At 39.4% G+C, this 13,094-nt stretch overlaps 1 protein-coding gene across 4 annotated transcripts in view; it reads left to right on the top strand.

Annotated features, from left to right (window-relative positions):
- LOC137372073 (lysosomal cholesterol signaling protein-like) overlaps positions 1-13,094 on the top strand; it is a 71,669-nt gene that overhangs the window by 33,309 nt on the left and 25,266 nt on the right. For all 4 annotated transcript variants that reach the window (XM_068035440.1, XM_068035441.1, XM_068035442.1 and 1 more), the window contains exons 7-10: positions 3,513-3,596; positions 5,193-5,313; positions 6,005-6,083; positions 8,012-8,105. In XM_068035440.1, coding sequence (XP_067891541.1) covers positions 3,513-3,596; positions 5,193-5,313; positions 6,005-6,083; positions 8,012-8,105 — 378 coding nt within the window. The remainder of the gene's footprint in view (positions 1-3,512; positions 3,597-5,192; positions 5,314-6,004; positions 6,084-8,011; positions 8,106-13,094) is intronic.

Here is a 13,094-nt window from a genome sequence, read left to right as displayed (position 1 = left end):
ACCTATATACAAAATATTAAGCCCATTCCTGTGAAGAATTTCAAGAATAATGGGCAGATTTGTGATTCAATCCCGAGTGTACCTGTAAAATTTCCAGGATGCAATATAATAAAAATTGAATTAACTTGATCATTCACTGCATATCAGTGGCCCTATATGGCATAAATATCACTATTATTATATAACAGTAATCTGCTAGTTATATATCTACATGCATTTCACATCAACCTTGCCATCATAACTTCCTATGTCCACATTTATAATGGAAACTTGTGTAATGTGCCATGCCAGTGTGGCTGCCACAGTGCCACCACTAGCAGAAGGATATAATTACAATGTGGCAAGGAATTTAAAGTGTAAATATAAAAATAACGACAGAATGTATGACTTTAGATTGGAAACTAAATTACTTTTGCCACCCTGGTCCAATTATCTCTCACATTTTAATCCAGCTTCAGTTGAAGACTACATTAGGTCTCTTGGCTCTGTGTAGCATATTAACTAAAGTATAGTATATAACTACAGTAGCAATGTTGAAACATTAATTTCAGATGAAAATGGAGACCTCTCAAAGTTCAGTTCATGTTTTAAAATGGTGAATGCGTATGCTTATTGCATCCAACTCTACTTCGCCATTACCCTTGACTGAATAACCACACCCATGTTGTTATTTGATGCTGAATTTCAGATGAGGTGGAACTTTCTCAGGTTGGACATTGGGATGACATGTGACCTATACATTTTTTAAATGAATTGAGCAGTCTGGAGTAGCTACTTCCAGTTTATATTGAAATAAATCGAATATTCTGTATAGTGGCATATGACTTGTACAACAATTGAAAGTGGGGACCTTTGTAGCACATATACATCTGGTTCATTGTTTCAGTTTATTGTGTGGACTGTGTGGTTTGTATTGTCTGGAGTGCGGCTTGAACTCTCAGCCTTGGAGACCGGAGTGCTACCACTGATCCAATTGTGATTGGTGAACTTAAATTTGCAGCTGAAATTTATAATATAAATCCATAAAAAGGGTTAGTCAATTTGATACAAAATAGTTAAAGCAACTCATAAAGTTACCTCTGCTGTGTTCTAATTTCCTGAAAATCATCATCTGTGTGAAATCTGTGCTTGGCTAGGCAGCCTCAGCCTCAGCCTCAATTTATACTGATTTCCAGGCCTACCCTGGCATCTGAAGTCATTCCCCACTGCCACAACTCCTTCCCTGCTATTACTCCAACTCCTCGTTAGTAATTCTTGCACCTTCTCCCCTAACAAACACTGACGAGCTTGGTTTCAGCTTGTCTGCCTTATTTATAGGTCCTATAAAAGTGCATTTCAGCCACTTCACCCACTTGAAGGAGCAAGCCTATCATGTAGGTAAAGAACACCAGAGATCTTCACTGAAACAAATTAAACACACAAGAACAACTTGAATCCCAGCTGTGCAAATGTTGCCGTTAAACTTTATTTGCATCTTCCTGATGCAACTCCTTCCCCACTTACTTGCATATGACGCCAATACTCACTCATATTCCCCACTACTAATTGTATATGATAATTCTGGTGCATAGTCTATCTCTGCTAATAATGCATCCACATAGGTCCACTCCCAATCTGTCTCCTGATTCTTCTCAAGATGTGGATATTTACCATAATTACACCCTAAACTCTAAAGTGATGGGCCAGGTTATTCAGAATACATTCTCAGCAACTGAATAATGAATTCTGCAGTATTTTATCGAAATCTCCTGTTCTTTATAAAACGTATATTCTCCAATTTACAATGGACCAATGCTATGAGATCCATCGTGACATACTATGTAATAAAACTCTTTTTGTTTTGTTTGTCTGTCACATCTCAAAGTGCCACAATTGATACATTTTGAGCTGTCACCCACTTGATTGGTTCAAATTTCATACATCTAAAACAGTAACAAATCACAACTGAACATTTAGGGAAACTAATGATGAAGAATACCATTGTTAAATATAATAAAAAAGGAAAATAAGTCATTATTTGCTGGTTTCTTCTGACCTTGATAATCTGGCCTCTCCCCAAGGAGCCACTTCCAAGCAACTTCCAAGCTGGAGCATCAGGAAGCAGCAAACCATTCCTATCTGTTCAGTTTCGTTCATTTTAAACAAACATCCTTACATGAGAGTAGCTTCTGATTAGTCCCAGAATGTGCCTATTTTTGGTATTTCACTGTAGTTGAGTAGCTAGATCATCAGATTTCTGCTGTAGTCTATTTATACTTAGTGGCCTCAAAGAGGCCAGGCTGAAAACAGCTCCAACTTCGCAGCAGATGGCTTTCCACAAGGCAGTACCATTGCATGTATGAACAACAGAACTATGGAAATGGAAACACTCCCATAACTAATTGCTTAATGTTGTTACTTGATGTAACGGTTCTATCATTATAAATAAGCATAACTTCTGATTTACCATGAGCAACACCATTGGAGATTACTATTATTTATAAGTTAGTTAATATTGTTACGACCAAGGCTGGAGGAGTGCACTGTCTTTCTCTAGTTCCACTTCTCCATGGGTCACAACATATATTTAAATGTTTTACCCAGTTACCAAAACGGCCAATTATATACTCTATTTTTATTTCAGAATAGAATCCACCAACCAGGTTTCTTTAATAAACAACAAAATTATTTATTTATTATAAAACAAGATTTAATCAAGATGCAAAGCATTTACGTGCAGGTTGAAATACGAAAGTTCCCTTCTAAATCGTCTCAACACATGCATGTGCACACACACAAAAGTTAAATAAAAAATAAAGATATTTTCTCTGCAGAGATCTCTTTACAAAAAGAAAGAAAAAAGACTTTGGCCAAATACTTATTAATTCTTGAAGGAGAAAGGATATGATATGCAATGTTTTCCACTGGCCCTTTTTGTCTGCCATCCAGGTACTCCTAGACAGCTGTCACTGGGATCTTTTTGGAGCAGTTCTCTTCAGGCGACGTCGAGGATTAGTCTGGCAGGCTTTTTTGGAGAAATGCGGCATCAATTTCTCCAGTCCACACACTGCATTCTCAGGGTTTCTCAAAGGGGTGGAAAAAGGATGAGCTGGTGACTTTTCTCTTAGCAGGCTGACCCCCAACTGACTCAAAACAATATCCAACTCTTGACTACCATAAATGTTGACATGTCACTTCTCTGGAAACAACTCCCCTAGTCACCAAGGCTCCTGCTGTTTACTTAGCTTAAGACATGTGACATCCAGTAAGGATTTGTTTTTAAACAAAATCTCAAATCCTTTTTGAAAAAAACTAAGTTCAGCATCTATGGAATCTCTTCAGTCTTAAAATGAATCCGTTTCCACAATTTTTAAACACGTCCTCAAAAATATTAAAAATGGAAGCACTTTCATAACAATATGACCACTCAAAAATGCTTTAATTCTGTGTTTCAAGGATATCTTTAAAAGCTCATATGTTCAGCAATTGCAATTCCAATTTATGTATTTACAGAACTTTGTTCTTTCGTACAGGTTTGGTCTGTGACTGTTATGCTTTTGAGTAAGAAATTTGAGCAGTTGCCTCATTTACTCTCTGTTAATTTGCTGCTTGCACAGGTAAGGGTCTTAAGTTAGTAATTATTAGGGTCGAGTTTTGTGGCATGACCTTTATTTTGAAATAATTTAGCTGGTGGGCATTACACATTTTCTGCAGGTACTGCACCCTAGAATGGAAACAAATTTGATCAAAAATGAAATATTCCCTTATAATATTGAATTGAAACCAGATATTACTGCAATTCCATTTCTTGTTTTTAGAGGAAACAGGATAAGACCAAATCTCAAACTGTACGTATGTGAGAGAGAGAGAGCTGAATGTATTTCAGTGATGTAAAGTATCTTAAGCTGATGCTAAAACATTCTGGCTTAATTCTTGCTATTTTATTTCTGAACCATTTAGTGCATTTATGAATCGATGTTCTTGCACCTGCAGCCCTTTTCCTTCTAGCTGGTGGAGGTATCAAGGTTTGGCAGGTGCTGCTAAAGAAACCTTGGTGACTTGCTACTGTGCATTCCGCAGATAGTATACACTGCAGTCAATGTACACAGGTAGTGAAGGGAGTGGTTGTTTGAACTTGTAATTGGGTTGCTGATCAAGTAAACTGCTTTGTCCTGGATGGTGTCAAGCTTCTTGGGAATTGTTGCAGCTGCACCCATCCAAATAAAAGAGAGAGTATTCCATCACACTCCTGACTTGTGCCTTGTAGGTGATGAATAGAAGTCAGGAAGTGAGCCACTTGCTGCAAACTGCCCAGCTTCTGACCTTTTCTAGTAGCCACAGCATTTAATTGGCAGGTCCAGCTGAGTTTCTGGTCAATGGCGACCCCATTATGTTGATGGTGGGGCATTTAGCAATGGTAATGTCAAGGGAAGGTGGTCAGGCTCTCTTTTATTGGAGATGGTCATTGACTGGCAGTTGTGTGGCCTAGGAGCACCACCACCTGCAAATTTCCCTCCAAGCCACACCATCTTGACTTAGAACTATATTGCCATTCCTTCACTGCTGCTGAGTTTAAAAACCTGAAACTCCCTTCCTGACAGCACTGTGGGTGTACTACACAAGATGGACTGCAGGGTTCAAGAAGGCGGCTCACCACCACCTTGCCTGTGATGCTCACATCCCAGAGACCAATAAAACAAATACTGCAATGTTCCTGTTCTAAGCATTTTTTTACAGTACCATGTTAATCCACATGTGTGGCTAAATCCTATCCATATATCACAAACCTGCCGTACTATTTGTCAATAAAGGATTAAATGATTGGATGCAAAACTGTGATCAGCAATTACTAAATTAAAAATGGAGGTTTCCTTTTCATAACAGATGCCATGACTAAAATATTTGGTGAAATTGACCTCTGTTTGCCTTGTGACCAATGGCCAAAGGTGCTGGGAGTTGATATAAGGATTTATGATTAATGGACTCAAATGGAGTGGAGCAATTTTATGATCGAAACTATTGTCCGTTAATGCTGCAACTAAAATGTTGAAATGGTGGCACTTTCGGTGTTCAACCTGAGCTGGAGATACAAGAGAAATTCAGTTGACTTTGTAGAAAAAATGGTCAATTCTGATTCTTCTTCTCGCAAACTGAATTTTAATTGCTTTGTCAACTGAATATCTATTTACATTATTTTTGAAATTGTTTTCCAGAGTATGGTCTGTTTGGGAATGATCATGTGGTATGTTTTCATCAAGCAAAATAGTCGTCTTGGTCAAGTTCTGGTATTCATTCTGCTATATAGTTCTTTGTATAGTACATATGTATGGACAGGTAAGGCACCTGAAATGTAAATAATTTTGAAAGGCTGTTTCAACCCATTCATTTTGCCTTCCTCATTTGTATTCTATAATAATTTGTAGTATATTTTACATTAATTTCTCATTTAATGTCTCTTCCTCTCATGTTCTCATTTTTTTCCCTCCTCTCTTTTTTTTTATTCTCCTTTCTTCCTAAAACTTCTACTATTTTCTGCTATTTCTCTCCTTTCACTATCCTCCCTTTACTTTATCTCCCTTTCTGTTCTCTCTCTGTGCCTTCCCATTTTCTCTTCTTCCCATTCTCTTTTACTGCCTTCTCCTCTCTCCTTTCTCTTATCCTTCTATCTTTTTTGTCTCTCCTATTAATTTTTTCTTCCTTGCTTTCTTTGTTATCCAACTTCTCGCTCTCACGCTCTCTCTCTCTCTCTCTTCCCCCCATCTCTCTTCCTCTTCTCCCCGTCCCCTGCGGCATGTGAGGGTTGGACCTCTGGCTGTGTACATTGGTGCTTCACCAGCAAATTGTCTGAGTTGCAGCATCATAGGTATTTTAAATACTATTGCAGAAAATAATATTAGTTTTTTTTAAGAATAGGCAGCCCATCTGATCACTTGTTTCATTAATTGGAGCTCTGATAAAAGCACACGTGTTTTAGTGAGTTCTTGTAAAATGGTTGAAAGTGTTGCCAACCAATTTCTTTTAACAGGTCTCATAGCACTGTCTTTACTTCTGTTGGAGAAAAATGCATCCAATCAAAGAGGATTCTTCATTATTGCCGGATGGGGGTGAGTAAACTTAGAATCTTTCATTTTTAATCTTTGCTACAAAAGTTTTTTTTGGAGTGTGAAGTTATTTGCATTTTTGAATCTTGTCTGTGGCTGCAGAAAATGTCAGTTGTTAGTCGTTTAGTTTAAGTCAACAACAAATTGAAGAAGAGTACAGACGAATGACATGCTATTTATTTTACACTATTATAAATTGTACAAATTGAATTAGGTGAGACTTATCACAACCACTATTCTGTATGTTAACCTTACTGTGAAATAATACAGCTTATCAATTCTTATCAGCCTAGTCTTATTAACATATGACTGTACAAATTAGGAGCAGGCGTAGGCTTTTCTGCCCCTTCGAGCCTGCTCCGCCATTTAATAAGATCATGGGCTGAATTTTGCCAACCCCTCGACGCCGTGGGTCACGACGGGGGGTGGGGTTGGGGGGCCTGTAAAATTCTGCCTGGAGAGGCCTGCCTCGACCCCCGATGTCGAGAAGGGCCCGCCGCATATTACCAGCTGCGTGGGGGAGTGGGGAAAAAATTTTTTATTGGCTGTGGGGATGTTGGAAAGGGGTTGAAGGGCAAAAGTGACGAGGTGGTGAGGGGGGGGGGATGTTCGCGATGTCAGTAAAGTTAATTCAGGGTCGCTGGCCCTAAAATAGACATTGGGGGTGGGTTGAAAGGGCCTCCAGGTTCCAATAAAATTTTAAAACTAGGTTTTAACCAATTTCCCCATTAAATATTAAAATTTCGTCTAAGGGCATTGAAGCCCTTTAAAAATGGCACCGGTGCCTGCGTGATCATGCTGTCGCTGTTGCCGGGGACGCGGTGGCTGCCCTCCTACGTCATCGGTGGTGGCCGCTCCGCCTCCTCTATTTAAATGAGTCCCCATGCATAATATCGCGAGGGCTTGGCGGCGGCACTTCTGTGTTGGAAGGCCGCCGCTTTCACAGCACCCTGCCGCAGAGCACGGCGCGCTGATAAAATTCAGCCCCATGGCTGATCCGATTGTGGCCTCAACTCTACATTCCCGTCTACCCCCGATACCCTTTGACTCCCTTGTTAGTCCAGAATTTATCTACCTCGGCCTTAAAAACATTCAATGACCCTGCCTCCACCGCTGTCTGAGGAAGAGAGTTCCAAAGACTCACAACCCTCTGAGAGAAAAAATATCTCCTCATCTCCATCTTAAATGGGCGGCCCCTTATTTTTAAACTGTGTCCCCTAGTACTAGTCTCTCCCACAAGGGGAAATGTCCTTTCATCAACCACCCTATCAATTCCCCTCAGGATCTTATATGTTTCAGTAAGAGCACCTCTTAAACTGTGTGAGGATTGAAATCACAACCTTCAGATTATGAGACAGATGCACTACCTACTGCGCTAATGAGGCTCTGACTCTGACATTGTTTTCTCAGTTCACCTATGGAAAGGTTGGAGAGACACATGAGGCCACATGAGAAAAGCACATATATCTAGCTCAGGTCATATGAGGGTACTATTGTTATGGTATTTGTACAGTTAGATTTAGGGCAGGATGAGTCAACTCCTATAGAAGTACAATGCTTAAACTGCTTATAGGAGCAGCTGAACTTGTAGGCATCTAAAGCAGGCCTGATTTTGCAATGCACACGTTTTATTTAACACATTTATACATGCCATCACAGCAGTGCTTGCATGTCAACCAAAGGCATCCATCTTGAAATATATGTAGTGCAAAAGCTTAATTCCAGTACTGTAAGTCTGTTTTAAAGATTGATTGTACTAAGTTTTCTGCCCGTGATCTATGTCAATAAGACCAGTACTACAGATATGGATTTTACAGTGAATGTATTTCATGATGATCATCTCAGCCAAAATCCCTTTTTATTTCTTCAGCAGTGAATTATTATGACCCATTATTTCAGCAATTAATAGCTACACATTTTTGTTTTATTAGAATACCGGCATTCATTGTGGGAATGCTATTGATTACTGGACACCCAAATACACAAACACTGGGAGATTCAGCATTCTTTTATGGAAATACTCAGGTAAGAATTAAATGCCAATCTCTGAAACACCCTCAAAGTATCTAGCTAAAACTGCTATAAGCTCTGATATATGTCGTCCTGCTAGCAAGGAACTCCAATCTACAGAGATCCACACGTTTCTTTAACTGTTGAATTAGAATAATTCAAAACAGGGTCACATTTATCATCAACATGCAAGTTTAAAGAAAGGTGAAAGTGATTCACTATTTTGATGCACTTTATTTTGAAATATGGTCTGGTACTGTCAGGATCAATATAGAACATATTTCCAAGATTTAATGCTTAAATGGTCAAAAAAAAACCTGAACAATCTCTCCGGATCATTGAGCTTTACAATGAAGTAATCCTCCAGATACATAGAATTTACAGCACAGAAACTGCCCACTTGGCTGGTGCTTATGCTCTACACGATTTTCCACCCATTTTATTTACCTCATCTTACCCTATCAAAATACGGTGAGATATTGATTTGAAGAACAAAAGACCTTTCAGATTTCTCTTTGCAGGACAACTCAAGCTGGGAAAAATCACTGCTGGCTGACTGTTGCTGCGTGCTCACCCAATCATTTCTTTTCTAGTGTAAGGTGCCTACCGAGCAGTATCTACAGATCAGTCCTTGAAAACTGGCACTAATTAATATCCAGTAGAGCAGCTCTAGGACACACAACTTGTGCACTAAAGTGGCTTAGGAGAGGAGCAGATACATGAAATGATGTGCCTCCATGATGTTGCTGGTATGCTACCAAAGCAAGAAAATCAGAGGTAGTTTCTTAGATTTTCTTTAAAATAAAATGGGAGGTAGTTTGACCTGAGAGTATTAATACCCCATTCCTTTTAGTGTAGATCACATGACCAAGTTGGATACAAATGTCTTTATGATTTATGCAATTTTTTGGGGTTACTGAGCTATAAAGTTAAATCAGCTCCCAAGTTCAATTCTCGCTCAGTGTTTAGTTAACTGATTTCAGTCAGGAAGGCATAAGTGGACCTATAATTAGTGGGAAGACAGAAGGAGAGAACGATGTCTTTGTGAAATTGCCAATAAAGGATTGATTATACTGCAATTTGCTATGTTCGGGCAATGTACATCTATTAGAACGTTAATTAGATTTTTGAAAGCTCCATCTGCAGTGCATTATGGTATTTGCTAAAAATTGGGCGGATTGGTAGAATTTAGGATATGCAGTCTCACTGTTCACTAACGTTAGCAAGATTGTTCATATAAAGCAACGTAGTTCCAGGTTTAACATCCACACATGACTAATTGTGGAAATGCAAGGTATTCTTTATTGTAGTTGAATTGGCTGAAGAAGCTCCATCTCAGCATTTTTGTCTTAGCTAGGATTTGGAAAAAATTATTTTGCCAAATCATTCTGGCTATTTGAAAAGCACTGTAAATATGTTATTTTTCCTATTAAGTTTTCATAACTTTATGTACAGTCTTTCATGTATTGAAACATCTCAAGGCAATTTGCAGTAGGTCTTTTGGGTCATATTGGTGGGTGGAGGGAACACACACTGAGCAATAACTGAGAGCAGAAAATTCGGGTGGAGAGTTGGATTTTGAAGAGGTCTTTGGAGGTGTAAAGAGATGTGGTGGGTATCAGCAGAGATTTCTAGAATGCAAGGTCATGATGGTTCAAGGATCTGCCACTGATGGTGGATTGAAGGTGGGGGTTTGCGCAGAAGTCCACATTAAGAGGAGTGAATTATGTAAGCTGGAATGTTAGGGCTGCAGGAGATTACATAGGTAAAGTGGGATGTGCCAGAGGGGATTTTATAAACAAGATAATGATTTTGCATTTAATGTGTTGGGGAATGAGGAGCCAGTGGTGGCCATCAAGGCCTAGGGTGATAGAGATGCTGATGGCAGAGCTGGATGAGTTGAAAATTGTGTATAGTGTTCAGAAGGTTGTCTAGGAGAACATTGGAAAAACCAAATCTGGCAGTGACAAAGGCAGAGATGTGGATTTCAACAGTGGTGGAGCGAAGCAGGGAAAAGAGGCAGGATTGGAAAAACTCGTCAGCGCATTTGCTGTCACCTTTCTGACTTTTCTCAACAGCCTAGAGTGTATGCCTTCAGGACTTGTTGGCTTATTCACCTCGAGTCCTACTGATTTGTTCAGAACTAAAAGCTTTCCTACAAGTTATTTCAGAGTTATACAGTCTTACAGCACAGAAGAGGGCCATTTGGCCTCGTGCATGTACCAGCTCAATAAAAGAGCAGTCCTAATTAGTTCCAGCTTTTCCCCCTAACCCTGCAAATTGGTTCTCTTCAAATACATGTCCATTTGCCAGTTGAAAGTTCGTGTGGAATCTGATTCCACCACTATTTAAGGCAATGCGCTCCAGAACCTAAAAACCCTGTGTGAAATTATTTCTCCTCATTTCCCCTCTAGGTCTTCTACCAGTTATTTTAAATCTATAACCTCTGGCTACTGATGCACTTGCCAGAGGAAACCGTTTCTTCCTACTTGCTCTTTCAAAACCCCTCATACCTTCGAATACCTCTATTAGGTCTTTCCTTAACTGTTTCTGCTCTAAGGAGATCAATCCCAGCGTTTTCAATCTCACCACATAACTGAAGTCTCACATCCTTGGTATTATACTGATAACTTTCTCTGTACCCTCGCCAAGGCCTTGACATCCTTCCTAAAGTGTGGTGCCCAAAATTGTACACCATACTCCAGCTGAGGTCTAACAAGTGGTTTCTAAAGGATCATTATGACTTCTTTTCGTATTCAATGTCCCTCTTTACAAAGCCAGGTATCCCATGCACTTTCTCAATTGCCTGAACAACTTGACCTGCCACCTTCAAAGATTTTTGAATATGTACTCCCCCACGTCCCTCTGCTCTCACACCTCCCTGAAAATAATACTGTTTAGCATATACTACCTCTCCATCTTGTTCCACCCAAAGTGCATCACTTAATACTTATCGACATTAAATTGCATCTGCATGTGTCTGCCCGTTTCAGTAGTCTGTCCATGTCCTTGTGAAGATGGTAACATACTTCAGTATTAACTATGTTGCCCAATTTGTATTATTCACAAACTTCAATATTGTACTCCCTAAACCCAAGTCCAGGTCATTTAATATGTAACAAGTAAAGCAATGATCCTAATACAGACCCCTGGGAGATCACACTGCACATTTCTCACCAGTCAGAAAATCATCTGTTCACCACTGCCCTCTGCATTATGAACCCAAGTTATCACTCTAATCCATGTTCTCCTCTTGTACAACTAGATTTACATTTTTATCATCATTTACAAAGATTGACACAAATATGTAATGTTTCGGCCATACTGTCATCCTTCACAACTGTATTCCAACCTTCATCCATGATCTGTTCTTTTGTTTTATTCGTTTGTGGGATGTGGGTGTCACTTACTAGGCCAGGATTTATTGCCCATCCCTAATTGCCCTTGTACTGAGTAGCTTGCTAGGCCATTTCAGAGGGCATTTGAGAGTCAACCACATTGCTGTGGGTCTGGAGTCACATGTAGGTCAGACCAGGTAAGAATGGCATGTTCCTTTGGGTACTCCCTAAAGGATTTTTTCGACAATCGACACCAGCTTTTTAATTCCAGATTTATTAATTGAATTCATTTTTCACCAACTGCCATTGTGGGATTCAAACCCATGCCCCAGAGCATTAGTCTGGGCTCTGGATTACTAGTCCAGTGACATTCCCATTACGCCACCACCTACCCACTCTCTTCTAATATTCTTTTAATTTTATTTTAACTATCCTAATGGACTCCTGGCCAGCCTCTCACGTTCTACCCTTCGTAAACTTGACGTTATCCAAAATGCTCTGCTTGCGTCCTAACTCTCACCAAATCCTGTTCAGTTATGACCTACATGCTTGCTGACCTACATTGGCTCCCATTTAAGCAATGCACAGATTTTAAAACTCTCATCCTTGTTTAAAGATCCCGCCATAGCCTCTTCCACCCTATCTCTTGGCCTCCTCCAGTCACACGAGATTTCTGTGCTTCTCCAATTCTGGCCTCCTGCACATCCTTGATTTTAATTGCTCCAACATTGTCAGCAATGCTTTCAGCTGCTCAAGCCTGATGTTCTGGAATTCCCTCACCTAAATCTTTCTGCCTCTCTACCTCTCTTTCTTCCTTTAAGATGTTCCTTCAAACCTACCTGTTGGACCAAACCTTTGGTTCGCTGCTCTAATATCTCTTTATGTGGCAAATTATATGTCAAATTTTGCTTTACAAAGCTCCTGTGAACCACTGTATAAAGTTGTTGTTTTATTATGCCTGCATAAAAGCGCTTACTACTTCCATTTTTAGCTTTTTCATGTTCCCTTTTAGCCCTTATATTTTTCACATCCCAAATATACTTTTTGTATTCCACATGATTATCTTTAGTATGGTTAGCTTTAGTTTTATTAGACGTATCACTTTTGAGTTTTATTTTCATTTCGATCCTTCCTTTTCTTCTTTATTCTATTCTTTGGTGCATATCCTTTTTGCCTTCAGGGAATTTAGCTATTTTATACTCTATCCATCATTGAAGGTCCCTGACTGCTGATTCATTAATCTGTTTGCTAACATTTCTGTACACCTAATTTGGGCCTGATCCCTTATCTCGCTGAACTTTGCCTTTCAGCACCATTTGGCTCTTTGTTATCCTTGTCTATTTTCACACTGAACCTAAATCAGTTGTGGTCTCTATTTTCCAGTTGTTTTCCTACATGCTTGTCAGTTATTTGTCTCGCCTTTACTTTCCATCACTAAATCAAATAATTATTCTTACCTTCTTAGACTAGGAAAATACTGATCCAGGAAGCAGTCTTGGATGCTTTCTGAAAAGCATTCCCTACTTTGGCAACATGTATTATCTTTATTCCAAACTAACTTGAGTTTGTTAAAAATACCAATTTTGGAGTACCCTTGTCACGTGAAGCTGCAGCAGTGCAATGAAATAGCCCAATACCACCTTAGAACAACAAAGGATGAGCAATT

The sequence above is a fragment of the Heterodontus francisci genome, chromosome 7 (genome assembly GCF_036365525.1).
Source record: "Heterodontus francisci isolate sHetFra1 chromosome 7, sHetFra1.hap1, whole genome shotgun sequence".
Taxonomy (NCBI): Eukaryota; Metazoa; Chordata; class Chondrichthyes; order Heterodontiformes; family Heterodontidae; genus Heterodontus; species Heterodontus francisci.
Note: the sequence above shows the minus strand (reverse complement) of the source record. Positions and strands in the feature narration are given on the sequence as shown.